The 18277-nt window shown below is 39.0% G+C and overlaps 1 protein-coding gene across 1 annotated transcript in view; it reads left to right on the top strand.

Annotated features, from left to right (window-relative positions):
• The window catches only part of GUCY1A2 (guanylate cyclase 1 soluble subunit alpha 2), a 516653-nt gene that overhangs the window by 75643 nt on the left and 422733 nt on the right, over positions 1-18277 (top strand). Inside the window, exon 3 of the mRNA XM_025266957.3 lies at positions 9236-9357. Within this exon, the coding sequence (XP_025122742.1) occupies positions 9236-9357 (122 nt within the window). The remainder of the gene's footprint in view (positions 1-9235; positions 9358-18277) is intronic.

Genomic DNA, 18277 nt, shown 5'->3' with positions numbered 1-18277 from the left:
GCTTCAATTATTTTCTCAAGTTCTTTCTTTCTATTGTCTCCTCTGGGACCTTTATAATGTGAATGTTGGTGTGTTTAATGTCCCAGAGTTCTCTTAGGCGGTCTTCATTTCTTTTCATTCTTTTTATATATTCTGTTTTGTAGCAGTGATTTCCACCATTCTGTCCTCCAGGTCCATTATCCATTCTTCTGCTTCAGTTATTCTGCTTTTGATTCTTTCCAGTGTTGAAGAAAGTAGGGAAAACCAGTAGACCATTCGGGTATGACCTAAATCAAATCCCTTATGATTATACAGTGGAAGTGAGAAATAGATTAAGGGACTAGATCTGACAGACAGAGTGTCTGATGAACTATGGACGGAGGTTTGTGACATTGTACAGGAGACAGGGATCAAGACCATCCCCATGGAAAAAAATGCAAAAAAGCCAAATGGCTGTCTGAGGTGGCCTTACAAACAGCTGTGAAAAGAAGAGACGTGAAAAGGAAAGGAGAAAAGGAAAGATATTCCCATTTGAATGCAGAGTTCCAAAGAATAGCAAGAAGAGATAAGAAAGCCTTCCTCAGTGATCAGTGCAAAGAAATAGAGGGAAAAAAACAGAATGGGAAAGACTAGAGATCTCTTCAAGAAAATTAGAGATACCAAGGGAACATTTCATGCAAAGATGGGCTCGATAAAGGACAGAAATGGTATGGACCTAGCAGAAGCAGAAGATATTAAGAAGAGGTGGCAAGAATACACAGAAGAACTGTACAAAAAAGAGCTTCAGCCACTATGGAGAACAGTGTGGAGATTCCTTAAAAAACTGGAAATAGAACTGCCTTATGATCCAGAAATCCCACTGCTGGGCATACACACTGAGGAAACCAGAAGGGAAAGAGACACGAGTACCCCAATGTTCATCGCAGCACTGTTTATAATAGCCAGGACATGGAAGCAACCTAGATGTCCATCAGCAGACGAATGGATAAGAAAGCTGTGGTACATATACACAATGGAGTATTACTCAGCCATTAAAAAGAATACATTTGAATCAGTTCTAATGAGGTGGATGAAACTGGAGCCTATTATACGGAGTGAAGTAAGCCAGAAAGAAAAACACCAATACAGTATACTAACGCATGTATATGGAATTTAGAAAGATGGTAACAATAACCCTGTGTATGAGACAGCAAAAGAGACACTGATGTATAGATCAGTCTTATGGACTCTGTGGGAGAGGGAGAGGGTGGGGAGATTTAGGAGACTGGCATTGAAACATGTATAATATCATGTATGAAACAAGTTGCCAGTCCAGGTTCGATGCACGATACTGGATGATTGGGGCTGGTGCACTGGGACGACCCAGAGGGATGGTATGGGGAGGGAGGAGGGAGGAGGGTTCAGGATGGGGAACACAGGTATACCTGTGGCGGATTCATTTCGATATTTGGCAAAATGAATACAAATTGTAAAGTTTAAAAATAAAATTAAATTAAAAAAAAAAAAAAAAAGAGCTTCACAACCCAGATAATTACGATGGTGTGATCACTCACGTAGAGCCAAACATCTTGGAATTTGAAGTCAAGTGGGCCTTAGAAAGCATCACTACAAACAAAACTAGTGGAGGTGATGGAATTCCAGTTGAACTATTTCAAATCCTGAAAGATGATGCTGTGAAAGTATTACACTCCATCTGCCAGCAAATTTGGAAAACTCAGCAGTGGCCACAGGACTGGAAAAGGTCAGTTTTCATTCCAGTCTCAAAGAAAGGAAATGCCAAAGAATGCTCAAACTACCACACAATTGCACTCACCTCACATGCTAGCTCCTGCTCAAAATTCTCCAAGCCAGGCTTCAGCAGTATGTGAACCGTGAACTTCCAGATGGTCAAGCTGGTTTTAGAAAAGGCAGAGGAACCAAAGATCAAATTGCCAACATCCTCTGGATCATCAAAAAAACAAGAGAGTTCCAGAAAAACATCCACTTCTACTTTATTGACTATGCCAAAGCCTTTGACTGTGTGGATCACAATAAACTGGAAAATTCTGAAAGAGATGGGAATACCAGACCACCTGATCTGCCTCTTGAGAAACCTATATGCAGGTCAGGAAGCAACAGTTAGAACTGGACATAGAACAACAGACTGGTTTCAAATAGGATAAGGAGTACGTCAAGGCTGTATATTGTCACCCTGCTTATTTAACTTCTATGCAGAGTACATCGTGAGAAACACCGGGCTGGAAGAAGCACAAGCTGGAAACAAGATTGCTGGGAGAAATATCAATAACCTCAGATATGCAGATGACACCACCCTTATGGCAGAAAGTGAAAAGGAACTCAAAAGCCTCTTGATGAAAGTGAAAGTGGATAGTGAAAAAGTTGGCTTAAAGCTCAACATTCAGAAAACGAAGATCATGGCATCCGGTCCCATCACTTCATGGGAAATAGATGGGGAAACAGTGGAAACTGTGTCAGACTTTATTTTTTGGGCTCCGAAATCACTGCAGATGGTGACTGCAGCCATGAAATTACAAGACGTTTACTCCTTGGGAGAAAAGTTATGACCAACCTAGACAGCATATTCAAAAGCAGAGACATTACTTTGCCAGCAAAGATCTGTCTAGTCAAGGCTATGGTTTTTCCTGTGGTCATTTATGGATGTGAGAGTTGGATTGTGAAGAAGACTGAGCACCAAAGAATTGATGCTTTTGAACTCTGGTATTGGAGAAGACTCTTGAGAGTCCCTTGGACTGCAAGGAGATCCAACCAGTCCATTCTAAAGGAGATCAGCCCTGAGTGTTCTTTGGAAGGACTGATGCTAAAGCTGAAACTCCAGTACTTTGGCCACCTCGTGCAAAGAGTTAACTCATTGGAAAAGACCCTGATGCTGGGAGGGATTGGGGGCAGGAGGAGAAGGGGACGACAGAGGATGAAATGGCTGGATGGCATCACCAACTTGATGGACATGAATTTGAGTGGACTCCGGGAGTTGGTGATAGACAGGGAGGCCTGGTGTGCTGTGATTCATGGGGTCGCAAAGAGTTGGACACGACTGAGTGAGCTGAACTGAATTGAAATGTATTGTTTATCTGTGTTTCTTTGTTCTTTAGAAATGTTTGGTAAACATCTTTTGCATCTTTTCTACTCTTTTTCCGAAATCCTAGATCATCTTCTGGAGAAGGCAATGGCAACCCACTCCAGTATTCTTGCCTGGAAAATCCCATGGACGGAGGAGCCTGGTAGGCTGCAGTCCATGGGGTCGCTAAGAGTCGGACACGACTGAGTGACTTCACTTTCCCTTTTCACTTTCATGCATTGGAGAAGGAAATGGCAACCCACTCCAGTGTTCTTGCCTGGAGAATCCCAGGGACGGTGGAGCCTGGTGAACTGCCGTCTATGGGGTTGCAGAGTTGGACATGACTGAAGTGACTTAGCAACAGCAGCAGATCGTCTTCACTACCATTAATCTTAATACTTTTTCTGGAAGGTTGCCTATCTGCACTTCATTTAGTTGTTTTTCTGGGTATTTATCTTCTTCCTTCATCTGGGACATAATTCTATTTCTTTTCATTTTGGTTAGCTTTCTGTGATTGTGGTATTAGTTCTTTAGACTGTGGGCTTATAGTTCTTGTTTCTTCTCTCTGCCCTCTGGTGGATGAGAATAAGAGGCTTGTGCAAGGTTCCTGATGGGATGATTGGGTGTGGAAAAACTGGTTCATTCTCTGGTGGGCAGGGCCTTGGTCAATAAAGCTTTAATCTTATTGTCTTCTGATAGGTGGATCACACTTCTCCCTGTTAGTTGTTTGACTTGAGGCCACCCAGTTCTGGATTCTGAAGGCTTTATGATAGGGCTAATGACAACCTCCATGAGGACTTATGCCAAGATGCATCTCCCAGGACTGCTGCTGCCAGTGCCCCTGTCCCCATAGCAGGCCACTTCCCTCCCATGCCTCTGCAGGAGGTTCTCAAACACTCACAGGTTAATCTGGCTCAGTCTCCTGTTTTGTCACTGTTCCTTTCCCCTGGGTCCTAGTGCACACAAGGTTTTGTTTGTGCTTTCCAAGAGTAGAGTCTCTATTTCCCCCAGTCCTGTGCAAGTCCTGTAATCAAATCCCACTGGTCTTCAAAGTCAGATTCCCTGAGGATTCCCAGTCTGTTTGCCAGATCCCCAGGCTGGGAAGCCTGATATGAGGCACAGAACCTTCACAACAGCGGGAGAACTTCCTTGGTATTATTGTTCTCAAGATTGTTGGTTGCCCACTTGGCAAACATAGGGTTTGATTTTATTGTGTTTGCATTCCTTCTACCATCTGGTTGTGGCTTCTTCTTTGATTTTAGATATGGACTTATCTTTTTTTGTGTGTGGGTTCCAGCATTCTCCTGTCAATGATTGTTAAACATCTATTTTGGTGCTCTTGCAGAAGAAGATAAGCACACATCCTTCTATTCCATCATCTTGAACCCATCTCCCTCCCTAATTTCTGAAATTGTGCTTTGCCTAAAGCTAGTCTAGGCAACTGAAATAATTCAGTTTTTAGGTACCTTGAATTGGGATGAGGAATCAAAGTGGATAACAGAGAGTAGAGCTATCCATTTTCTTTTTAATTTTTAGTTCAGTCTCTAACTGCTAACTTTTCTATCCTTTTTCTCTGTTTTGGTATTCTGCCTTTGGATCTGTGCTATTTATCAGAGCTCTAGGATTGTATAATCTTGCTCCTTAACGAATTTTTAAAATACCAGTAGCCCATAGGGACTCCCTAAGGCTTTTTTAGTCTGTGAGACCTAGACTTGAATGCAGTGAGCAGCTGTTCAAAGGATCAGACAGATGGAGGATTGGGAGGGAGTAGCTGATGGAGGCTCTTGTTAGGAAGTAAAATAACCTCTCAGTACTTCAGTCACTTTATCTTTAAACATTTCTATGCCTTAACTTATTCATTCATTTGTTCATTTATTCATTCATAGACATCATTCAAGTTGGGAGAATAAGTGCTTAAATAATTTATTCATGCAGTGTAATAAATCTTCACCTCTTGATCTCCACTGTCACCATCGTCTCTGAGAGAGAGGTTCCACTCTGTTAATAGTTTTCTGGTTTCTACTCCTCTAGTTTCTGATTAAGCATATCTGAAAGTGAAAGTGTTAGTCACTCAGTCGTGTCTGACTCTTTGTGACTCTATGGACTGCAGCCCACAGGGTCCCTTGTCCATGGAATTCTCCAGGCAAGAATACTGGAGTGGGTTGCCATTTCCTTCTCCAGGGGATCTTTCTGATTCAGGGATTGAATCCAGTGTTTCCACATTGCAGGCAGATTCTTTACCATCTGAGCCACCAGGGAAGCCCTGGGGCTCAAGAATTGATATTTCTAAGGAGTTCCCAAATACTCTGATGCAACTGGTTCAGGGATCATTAAAAACCATACAATAATGTACTGTGATAGAATAAAATCTGAGCTCTTCCTGTGATCTGGGCCTCTGCTTACCCCTCTGATTTCATAGTATTCTACTTCCCACGTTTCAGTCTACTCCAGCCATTTCCAGCCTTCTGTTTGTTTCTCTACTATGCCAAGTTTGCTTAGCCTCAAGGATTTTGCACATACAATTTCATATTCCTGAAATGCTCTATCCTCAAATGTTTGCATGGATTATTCTTTATACAGGTAAGTCTGTGTTTAAATCTCATATCCCAAGGAAGACAAGACAATCAATCTGAAGTATTCCTCAATCACCTACTTCAATCTCTACGCCAAGGATTCTCTACTACATTATTCTATATTATCTCTTTTTATAGTGCTTATCATTAGTTTATATTATCTTAATTATTTACTTTGTTATTTATCTTGTTTACTTCTATTATATGTAATTGTATCTTTGTAAATGCTTGGTATGTAGGAAGAACTAACAGTTTTTGTTGGGGGGTGGGAATGGAAAAGTGTGAATAAACGAATGTGTTGTACCGTAATGGTATGTACACAGAGGTATGTATATAGTGGATTGTTGTTTTTCAGTTGCTCAGTCATGTCTGACTCTTTATGACCCCATGGACTGCAGCACACCAGGATTCCCTGTCCTCCACTATCTCCCGGAGTTTGCTCAAACTCATGTCCATTGAGTTGATGATGCCATCCAACCATCTTGTCCTCTCTTGCTACCTTTTCCTACTCTCAATCTTTCCCAGAATCAGGGTCTTTTCTAATGAGTCAACTCTTCTCTTCCCTTGAATAAAGATTAAGCTACAATAATTTCTGTAGAATATTAGAAGTGAAAATAAGGGTGAGTTAACCCTGATTATTCTGTTTAACTAACTTCAGTGATATTACTTAATATTATATCAATATCATAAGTTTGTCACGGTCAGATTTTGTGGCTGTAAATTATTTTATCTAAAAAGTCATCTAGCTTCTTTTTGATTTATTTACATAGACAATGATTCTTAGTGAATAAAAACAATAAGTTAAAGATAATATTTACTGATTGCTCTCTGTTTTTGGAGTAATATACAGGGTGCTTTATTGGCTTCCCAGGTGGCTCAGTGGTAACAAATCCACCTGCCAATGCAGGAGGCAGAAGTTCAGTCCCTGGGTTGGGAAGATCCTTGGGTTGGGAAGATCCCCTGGAGGAGGAAATGGCAACTCACTCCAGTATGCTTGCCTGGATAATCCCATGGACAGAGGAAGCTGGCAGGCTACAGTCCATAGCATCACAAAGAGCTGGACATGACTAGGCACACACAAATGGGGTACTTTGTATTTTATTTAATACTAACAATCTAATTCATAGGATCATTGTATTAAGTTCATTTTTTTTTAAAGATGAGGAAATTGAGATTGTGAGAATATATATTTTGTTTAAAGTCACTCATTAAAATGGTGGAATTTGATTTAAAAATCATCCTGTGTTTGTCTGCATTTAATGACTGTGCTCCCCATTCCACCTTTTACTGAGTAACTCCTGCATTCTAGAAACTGTAGTAAGCATTTTTCTTAACTGGTTTACTGGAGTCTAATCTTAGTGAGGTGTAGAAACATTAAGCCCTTTTATCTTTTCTCTCCAATCATTTCAAACATGCTAGAATAAGCTCTCTTTGACACTAGATTGGGAGAAGATTGCTCTGTTTTCCAAGTAATTTCGGGGAGTATAAAGTCCACTCCAGACCAAATCAAATCTTCAGTCTCATATCCTATCTAATTCTCTGTCCCTCTCTGCCTGGGTCAGGCCTTGGTGAGAAACTTGGAATCCAATATAGAGGTGATGTCATGTATTATTGAATCCTTTGCTTTAGGCCAATCCTTTCTGATTCCTTTTCTCTTCTGGTGTGTTATATTGTACTTAGTCACTCAGTCGTGTCTGACTCTTTGTGATTCTATGGACTGTAGCCTGCCAGGTTCCTTTGTCCATGGGATTTTCCAGGCAAGAATACTGGAGTGGGTTGCCAAATCCCCTCCAGAGGATCTTCCATATCCAGGGATCAAACATGTGTTTCCTGTATTCTTTACCACTGAGCCACCTGGAAAGGCATGAATAAAATGGAAAATAGTAGAACCTTTGTTTATTTCACTGGTGGTTGTAATAATCCTCTCTTGGCTGTGATGCCCTCAGTGAGATATGTATACAGGCTTTGCCTTTACTGCTTCAGATTCCCTGGTTCTTGGCTCTGTGGATTTCATTCCACAGTCTTGCTAGTGGTATCCCTGCCCCTGGCTGCAGCTTCTAGTTTGGGAAAGCAATAAGGATGGGACACCCCCCAGCTCACCTTTCTTTAGTGATACTTCCCTAACCCATGAGAAACTCATGTTTTTTTTTTTTTTTTTTTTTTTTTTTTTTTTACCTTATTAAATGGTATGACTGTAGGCAAATCCCAGTTTGGCTTTATTTTCCCTGGATAAGTCTCTCTGGAATCTTCTTCTTCCATTCAGATATATCAGGATGGCTTTATTTTCCCTGGATAAGTCTCTCTGGAGTCTTCTTCTTCCATTCAGATATATCAGGATGTTCAGAAATTGCACCACCTCGAAAATGGCACCCCACTCCAGTACTCTTGCCTGGAAAATCCCATGGACAGAGGAGCCTGGTGGGCTATAGGCCGTGGGGTTGCTAAGAGTCGGACATGACTGAGCGACTTCACTTTCACTTTTCACTTTCATGCATTGGAGAAGGAAATGGCAACCCACTCCAGTGTTCTTGCCTGGAGAATCCCGGGGACGGGGAGCCTGGTGAGCTGCCGTCTATGGGCTCTCACAGAGTCAGACATGACTGCCGTGACTTAGCAGCAGCAGATATTTAATGAGCGATTAACCCTCAGTCTCTATCAGAGTGAATCCCTCTTTTACCAACTGGGTTTCTGCAGGGAAAATTCTCCTTCTCTTATTTACTTGTGTTTGTATGAGGGTGTGATGGGGAGAACAGCTGTACTCTCCTAATTATTTTAACTCATTCTTCTGATTATTTTCTTTCAAACTGTTCCTATTCCTTTGCTTTTGTGTGCTGGTGGTGAGGTGATAGTAACATTTAGTCACTTCTTAATTTCTGAAGGTGATGTCTGGTCTTCTTGGCTACTCTTTTGGAACATTAGGGCATTTGACCCTGACCACTATTGTCTGCAGCTTTGGTGCCTTAGCTTTAATTCAAAGGAAACTGGAAAAGTTTCAGTCGATGCAGGCATTTTATCTTTCAGTCCTCATAAGAAATTTAGGAGTTACCTCCATTTTATAAGGAGGAAAGTTAGACTAACAGAGATTATATAAGTTGCCCAAAGTCTCACAGATAAAGGTAAGACTGTGATTCAAATTCTGTCAGAGACCAAACACTTTGTTTGCTTGTTATCCATGCGCCATACTTCTATCTTCTTGACTGTGATAGAAGTTAAGATGTGTTTACTTTCAACACAGTTAGTGCCAATGCAAATTATCACGGTTAATTATTCTTTTTCCAGGAAAATTCATTGTAGAAACAAATTGCCAGTCTCTGCAGAGGACTCAATTAAAGAAACATTAGCTATACAATCTGATATATTTTCTGGTTCTCATCATTTTTTTTAACACGTTGTTTACTTATTAATAATTGCTTCCAGTTCCAGGTCCACATTCCTTATGCTAATATTAATGATGGGTTATGCCAGATATTATGTTTTAAAGCTTCAGTGATTTTCAAATATCATCAAGCCAAGAGTATAAACTACATATGCTTTTGTATATGTATAGGAATGCATTTGCAGAGGCTTTAAAAAATTTCTCCGTATGCTAATTTTGTTTTCTTCTTAGTTATAGGGATACGGAAAAGAATTTCTACAATATCTCTAACAGATGCTCCTATGCAGACCATTCCAACAAAGAGGACATTGAAGAGGTCTCAGGAATTCTTCAGTGTACTGCTAATGTACTCGGTATAGTAACCATATGTTTATAAGATTGAGAGAGAATGAGTGAGGAGAGGAGAGGAAAGGAAAAGAGTGTTTCATTTTCACTAAAGAGAGATTTGAAGACTGGTGAACTGAGACCAGGACCTTGTCTTTAAGTGATTTAATTCCAATACTTCTGATGATGTTTAAATGAAAGTTACCTGCATGCCATTTACTCAGAGATTGAAAAATACAATATTAAAAACACATTCCAAGTAAACTTTTCTGGATATTCATATGTTAGTATTGTTAGCCTCCTGTATTCCATATTTCTCTGACTCTAACTCTCAGTTGAAACTGGAGATCTTCCTCTTTTCTCAAGGCTTTTGCTTTATTCTTATTATTTATTTCATTATTTCTGGAAAGCCTGGTTGGTGCTGGAGGGTGGTTCACATGTACTCATGGTAGGCTCTGCAACTCAAAGGCAGTGAAGCAGGTCATCCATGAAAGTCTCTGTGTCCTACTTGTTGAGGAGTGTCTATCTTGAAAATACTAATATTTATGACAGAGGGCTGTTTTTAGAAGCTCCCATCATGGTAAGGATTACTCTTATGCTGCACGGATTCATGCGGCCATAAAGTACCGTAAGTGAGATGTACTATCTTGTGATCTAAAGTTCTTGGTGAGTGAGAGCTACATTTTATTATATGCAAAGTAGATAACATAGCAGGAATACCTTTTGCTCTAATATCTTACAGAGTTTTTTTGGGAGGAAATATACCTCTTTCAGTGTTTTTTTGTGTTGTCTTTTGCCTTATGACTCAGACAGAAGTTCTTGGAGTTGTGGGGAGTGGTAGTAGGGAACAGCAAATCTTAGTGACTGACTCCATACAAAACTCAGAATCACCTCTCTTTCAGAATCAGATTTTGCAGACTAGGGAAAACTTGCTTCCCTTTCTTTCCCTTTAGGGTAAGTGCTTTCCCTGGAGACATCTCAGTCCCTCCTACAAACAGATTTCAAGTGACCTCAGCTCATGAGTTTACCAGAGTTTTCTAAACATATTAGAGTCACACCTAGCTTTAACAACTCAAACTGGGACTCCAGCTACACATTGACTATGGTTTCTTCCTGGGTAACTTTCTTAAACATAAAATATTATAATAAGAATATGAAACTTTTGTGAGAGAAGCATAGAGTTCTAAGTGGCTTGTCCAAGACAGTATTGGGCAGTGAAAAGGAAGGCCAAAGGTTTACTTATGTCGATTTAGTGCAACTGCATGGGTGAAATGCTACCCAGACAAACATTGTTATTGGAGAAGATAAGGGTTGAGAGTGGGATGGGGTTGGGTATCACCCAAGAACTGTTTATAGTTTTCTGATTCTGTATTTCCCAGGACTCTCTTATAAGCAATATCAATTACTTTTGATGCATTGTGGTTTTTGAATGAATAAGATGAGATGGTGTCCCACTATGAGGAATGCATCAGAATCTTGGCCAAGCAATGTTTATTATATTGAAAAAATGTTCTTTACTTGCCAGTTCTAAATGATTGCCTGAACCTCACATCTCCTTTCCTTTCCTTATGTTCCCCACTTTGAGAATTGCTATTAGAGGGAGTAAAAGGTGTACAAGATGAAGAATATGTAAGAATTACTAAAGACTCTTTCTAACTATAACTTGCACATAAGTGTACACAATTCCTACAAGAAATTTTAGTTAGATAATTTGTTGCAATAACCACCAGTATCACCACCAGGTGACTCTATTGGGGCTTCCTAGGTGGCACTAGTGGTAAAGAACCCGCCTGCCAGTGCAGAAGGCCTAAGAGATGCAGGCTTGACCCATGGCCTGGAAGATCCCCTGGAAGAGGGCATGCCAACCCTCTCCAGTATTCTTGCCTGGAGAATCCCATGGACAGAAGAGCCTGGCAGGCTACAGTCCATAGCGTTGCAAAAAGTCAGACGTGACTGAAGCGACTGAGCACACACACACAGGTGATACTGTAGGCCTAGCTCAGTTTAGTTGCCTTTCAGAAGTCGCCATGAGGTAGATCAAGTTAGTGAGTGAAAACAACATATGCAGTATGCTGCCTGATGATATTAGGGAAGGAGTATTTTTTTTTAATTTAAATTTATTTATTTTAATTAGAGGTTAATTACTTTACAATATTGTACTGGGGATAAGTAAGTATGCCCACTCCAGTACTCTTGCCTGGAAAATCCCATGGACGCAGGAGCCCGGTAGGCTGTAGTCCATGGGGTCGCTACGAGTCGGGCACGACTGAGCGACTTCCCTTTCACTTTTCACTTTCATGCATTGGAGAAGGAAATGGCAACCCACTCCAGTGTTCTTGCCTGGAGAATCCCAGGGACAGGGGAGCCTGGTGGGCTTCCGTCTATGGGGTCGCACAGAGTCGGACACAACTGAAGTGACTTAGCAGCAGCAGCAAGTATAATTTAGAAGGGGACTGTGTAACAGCGTTTAGATTTTCATTACCATTAGGTTTTTCTAAAACAGAGATATTAAGTCTGATTTTTTCCCTGTAAGCAATGATGGGTAGTTCTCCAAATGTATAAAGCACAATCTTATAAATGACTGTGCCCTGTTCACTAGATGCTGGCATGTGCCTAAACTGTAGCTGTTCTCTTGAATAATGTCCTTTTATTATTCTTGAAATATAGACTAAAGACAAAGATAGCAGCTTTACTAGTCATATTCAATGAAAGCTTTATTTTTAACAAGTCACTGAAGTATGGATTAATCTTGGTTTGCTTAGATCTTACCTTTTTAAAAAATTACATTTAAAGTCTCTTGTGCAATGATTGTGCAAAGGTAAGAACAGATGAACTCGGAAAGAAAAACACCATAAAGAAAATGAACCTGCTTTGAGTTGGAGAGTTTAGCATGGAGAAATAGAGTTTCAACTAAAGAGAAATGTTGTTACCTGGTACTCTTCTCTGTGGATGCCAGAGGACAGTTTTACTAATCTATGATTTATATTTACCAGCTTTGGGTAGTCTGGCTAGAATATTGGTTCTTTCACTGTCTTAACATATTAGAGAGTACAGTAGAGATTGGGGCTTACTTTGTGGCTCAGATGGTAAAGAATCTGCTGGCTAATTCAGGAGACCCGGGTTTGATCCCTGGGTCAGGAAGATCCCCTGGAGAAAGGCATGGCTACACACTCCAGTATTCTTGCCTGGAGAATTCCATGGACAGAGGAGCCTGGCAGGCTACAGTCCATAGGGTTGCAAAGAGTCAGACAAGACTGAGCGTCGAATACACACACGGTAGAGACTAGAATTGTGTTTGTTCACTAATATGAATGTTACTTATATTTCACATGTCATTAAAAACATTTAAAGTCATAGGTCAGAAAATATGATCAGAGTAGCAATTTTTTTGTCTTTTCAAAATGACCATCTCTATCAACTTGGTATAAACTCTAGTTTGACCATTTACTGGCTCTTCAGGTTAAAGTTTGAGATTAGTGAATGGCATGGGATAAAAGGAGAAACCTGAAGAGAAGGAGAAAGATTGTTGCAGAGGACCAGTTATGCCTCTCCCATTCATTTTTCCATTGCTTCTTCCCTAGGACTCCCTGGAAATGTGCACATTCCAGAGTGGTTTATACCCTCAGTAATGGGAAAGAACTACTTCCAGACATCAACATTTTTGCATTGATTTTCCTTTGTTGACTTAGAAGCTAGTTTTTGTTATATTGTCTCATTATTTATAAATTAGGGATATTAAGTACAGACTAGTCCTTATTTTGATACTCTGGTATTTACTGTGATATAATAAAGTCATCTAAAGAGGCTTTAAACTCTGTAAAAAGGATATTTAAAGAGAGATAGTTGTGAACAATGCCCTCCCTACTGGAGGCTTTTAGAAGTCTTAAATGTATTGCTTTATTTAGTAAATAATTTGCATACCAAGGTGTATGATTTTATTTACTTTTCACTAAATTTGTTTTTGATTGAAGGATAACTGCTTTGTATTATTGTCTTGGTTTCTGCCATACATCAACATGAATCAGCCATAGGTATACATGTTCTCTCCCTCTTCAACCTCCCTCCCACTTCTCACCCCATGCCACCTCTCTAGGTTGTTAGAGACCTCAGTTTGAGTTCCTGAGTCATACAGAAAATTCCCACTGGATATCTATTTTACATATGGTAGTGTGTGTTTCCATGCTACTCTCCCCATCTGTCCCACCCTCTCCTTTCCCCTTACCCTGTCCACAAGTCCACATGACTCTGTCTCCATTGTTGCCCTGCAAATAGGTTCATCAGTACCATCTACCTAGATTCCATATATATGCATTAATATATTGTGTTTGTTTTTCTGACTTAGTTCACCCTGTATAATAGGTTCTAAGTTCATCCACCTCATTAGAATGGACTCAAATGCATTCCTTTTTATGGCTGAGTAATATTCCATTGTGTTTATATACTATAGCTTCTATATCCTTTCATCTGTCAATGGACGTCTAAGTTGCTTCCATGTTCTAGCTATTGCAGATAGTGCTGCAGTGAACATTGGGGTTCATGTGTCTTTTTTGATTTTGCTTTTCTCAGGGTATATGCCCAATAGTGGGATTAATGGGTCATATGATAGTTTTATTCCTAGTTTTTTAAGGAATCTCTATACTGTCTTCCATAGTGGCTGTGCCAGTTTACATTCCCACTAATAATGCAGGAGGGTTGCCTTCTCTCCACACCCTCTACAGCATTTATTGTTTTCAGATTTTTTGATGATGGCCATTTTGACTGGTGTGAGATGATACCTCATTATAGTCTTTTTTTTTCCTTTTTTTTAAATATAAATTTATTTATTTTAATTGGAGGTTATTTACTTTACAATATTATATTGGTTTTGCCATACATCAACATGAATCTGCCACGGGTATACACATGTTCCCCATCCTGAACCCACCTCCCACCTCCCTCCCCATACCATTATAGTTTTGATTTGAATTTCTCTAATAATGAACAATGTTGAGCATCTTTTGATGTGTTTATTAGCCATCTGTATATCTTCTTTGGAGAGAAGTCTGTTTAGGTCTTCTGTGCCCTTTTTGATCGGATTGTTTGTCTGCTATGGAGTTGCATGCTGCTGCTGCTGCTAAGTCACTTCAGTCGTATCTGACTGTGTGTGATCCCATAGGTGGCAGCCCACCAGGCTCCCCCGTCCCTGGGATTCTCCAGGCAAGAACACGGGAGTGGGTTGCCATTTCCTTCTCCAATGCATGAAAGTTAAAAGTGAAAAGTGAAAGTGAAGTCGCTCAGTCGTGTCCGACTCTTTGCGACCCAATTGACTGCAGCCCACCATGAACTACTTCTATATTTTGGAGATTAATTCTTTGTCAGTTATTTCATTTGCTATTATTCTCTACCATTCTTATTGTCTTTTACCTTTCTCCCATTGTCTTTTCACCTTGTTTATAGTTTCCATGACTCTGCCAAAGCTTTTAATTTTAATTAGGTCCCACTTATTTATTTTTGTTTTTATTTCCATTACTGTAGGATATGGGTCATAGAGGCTCTTGCTGTGATTTATATCATAGAGTATTTTGCCCATATTTTCCTCTAAGAATTTTTTAGTTTCTAGTCTTACATTTAGGTCTTTAATCCATTTTGAGTTTATTTTTCTGTTTGGTGTTAAAAAGTGTTCTAATTTCACTCTTTTTTTTTATTAATTGAAGAACATTTAAAATTTTAATTAAACCTTTGAAGTAATAATTAATTCAGGTATAAGAAACAGTACAAAGAAAGCCCACATGCCCTTTCCCTTTATTGAACCTGATAGTACTGGGTTAGTGAAAAAGTTCCTTCGAGTTTTTCCATAACATCTTGTGGAAAGATTTGGCCAACCCAATAATATTTTATGAACGATAGGACAAAATGACAACCAGGATATTGACATTGATGCAGTTAAGATACAGGACGTTTATATCGCCACAAGTTTTCTCCTGTGGTCCAGGACTTTTTTTTTTTTTTTAATTTTATTTTATTTTTAAACTTTACAATATTGGAGGGAGGAGGGAGGAGGGTTCAGGATGGGGAACACAGGTATACCTGTGGCAGATTCATTTCGATATTTGGCAAAACTAATTTCATTCTTTTACCACATAGCTGTACAGTTTTCCCAGCACCACTTATTGAGATAATCTTTTCTTCATTGTGTTTTATTGCTTCTTTTGCTAAAGGTAAGTTTCCCATGGGTGTGTGGGTTTATCTGTGGGTTTTCCATCTTGTTTCATTGGTCTGTATTTCTGTTTTTGTGCCAGTATCATATTGTCCTGATGACTGTAGCTTTGTAGTGTAGTCTGAAGTCAAAGAATGATTCTTCCATTTCCATCCTTCTTTCTCAAGATTGCTTTGGCTATTCATGGTCTTTTGTTTTTCCATACAAATCGTGAAATGTTTTGTTCTAGTTCTGTGAAAAATGCCATTTGTAATTTGATAGAGATTGCATTGAATTTGTAGGTTGCATTGGGTAGTATCATCATTTTCATAATATTACTTCTTCCAACCCAGGAACATGGAATATCTCTCCATCTGTTTATGTCATCTTTGATTTCTTTCATCACTGTCATAGTTTTCTGTGTACAGCTTTTGTCTCCTTATGTAGGTTTATTCCTAGATATTTTATTCTTTTTGCACAATGATAAGTAGGATTGATTCCTTAATTTCTCTTTCTGATTTTTGTTGTTAGTGTATAGGAATGCAAGTGATTTCTGTGTATTGATTTTGTATCCTGAGACTTTACTAAATTCACTGATTGGTGAAGTGAGTAAAGTTGCTCAGTCATGTCTGACTCTTTGCGACCACATGGACTGTAGCCTACCACGCTCTTCTGTCTATGGAATTCTCTAGGCAAAAATACTGGAGTAGGTAGCCTTTCCCTTCTCCAGGGGATCTTCCCAATCCAGGAATCGAAACTACTTCTCCCACTTTGCAGGTAGATTCTTTACCATTTGAACCACCAGAGAAGCCCAAGAATACTAGAGTGGGGGGGATCTTCCCAACTGAGGGATCAAACTGGGGTCTCCTGCATTGCAGGTGAATTCTTCACCAGCTGAGCTACCAGGGAGGCCCCCAAATTAGCTCTAGTAGTTTTCTGACAGTATCTTCACAGTTTTCTATATATAGTATCATGTAGTCTGTAAACAGAGTTTTTCTTCTTTTCCAATATGGATTCCTTTTATTTCTTTTTCTTCTCTGATTGCCTCAGTTGGTAGTTCTGATTGAGATGATCATGTGTTTTTATGTTTTAATTTGTTAATATGGTGTATCACAGTGATTCATTTGCATATACTGAAGAATCCTTGCATCCCTGGGATAAACCCAACTTCATAATAGTGTAAGATCTTTTTAAGGTGTTGTTGAGTTCTGTTTGCTAGAATTTGGTTGAGAACTTTTGCATCTCTGTTCATCAGTAATACTGACCTGTAATTTTGTATGGGTGTGATGTCTTTGTCTGTTTTTGGTATCAGGGTGATGGTGTTTTCATAGAATGAGTTTGGAAGTGTTCCTTTCTCTCCAATTCTCAGAAGAGTTTCAGAAGCATAGGCATTAACTCTTCTCAAAGTGTTTAATAGAATTTACCTGTGAATCCATCTGGGCTTTTTTTTTTTGGCGGGAGGCAGACTTTTCATTATAGTTTTGACTTCAGTGCTTGTGATTGGCCTGTTCATAGTTTCTATTTCTTCCTGGTTCAATCTTGGAAGGTTGAACTTTTCTAAGAAGCTGTCCATTTCTTCCAGATTGTCCATTTTATTAGCATATAGTTGCTTGTAATAGTTTTTTTTTTTTTTTGATCCTTTATATTTCTGCATTTTTTGTTGTAACCTCACCTATTTCATCTAATTTTGTTGATTTGTTTCCTCTCCCTTTTTTCATGATAAGTCTGGCTAATGGTTTGTCAATTTTATATATCTTCTTAAAAAGACAGCTTTTAGTTTTATTAATCTTAATTGTTTCCTTCATTCCTTTTTCATTTATTTCAGCTCTGATCTTTATGATTTATTTCCTTCTACTAACTTTGGGGATTTTTTGTTCTTTTCCCAGTTGTTTTAGGTGTACAGTTAGGTTATTTCCTGAGGTGAAATTGTATTTCTATAAGTTTCCCTCTTAGAACTGCTTTTTTTTTTGCATCCTATAGGTTTTGAGTCATCATGTTTCTTTGTCATTTGTTTCTAATATTTTTTTGATTTTCCTTTTTATTTCTTCAGTAACCTGTTCATTATTTTGAAGCATATTGTTTAATCTCCATGTGTTTTTGTTTTTTTGCAGTTTTTTTAATCCTGTAATTGATATCTAGTCTCATAATATTGTGGTCTGAATAGATGCTTCTATGATTTCAATTTTCTTAAATTTAATGAGGCTTGATTTGTGACCCAAGAAGTGGTCTATCCTGGAGAATGTTCCATTTTCATTTGAGAAGAAAGTGTATTCTTCATTTGGGTGGAATGTCCTGAAGTATCAGTGGGGTTCATCTGTTATAGTGTGAGGTTTAAGGCTTGTATGTCATTAATTTTCTGTTTTGATGATCTGTCCATAGGTGCAAGTGGGGTGTTAAAGTCCCCTGCTATTGTTGTGTTACTGTCAATTTCCCCTTTTATTAGTGTTAGTGTTTGCCTTATATATCAAGGTGCTCCTATATTGAGTGCATAAATATTTATAATTGTTGTATCTTCTTGGGTTTATCTCTTGATTAGTATGTAGTGTTCTTCCTTATCTCTTATAGTATTCTTTATTTTAAGGTCTATTTTATCCAATATGAGAATTACTACTCTGGCTTTCTTTTGATTTCCATGTGCATGGAGTATCTCTTTCCATCCTCTCACTTTCAGTCTGTTTGTGTCTCTAGGTCTGAAATGAGTCTCTTTAGACAGCATATATATGGGTTTTGTTTTTATATCAATTCAGCCAATCTGTGTCTTTTGGTTGGAGTGT

This window comes from Bubalus bubalis, chromosome 16 (genome assembly GCF_019923935.1).
Source record: "Bubalus bubalis isolate 160015118507 breed Murrah chromosome 16, NDDB_SH_1, whole genome shotgun sequence".
Classification (NCBI taxonomy): Eukaryota; Metazoa; Chordata; class Mammalia; order Artiodactyla; family Bovidae; genus Bubalus; species Bubalus bubalis.
The sequence above is the reverse complement of the archived record's forward strand: the minus strand, read 5'-3'. Positions and strand labels throughout refer to the sequence as shown.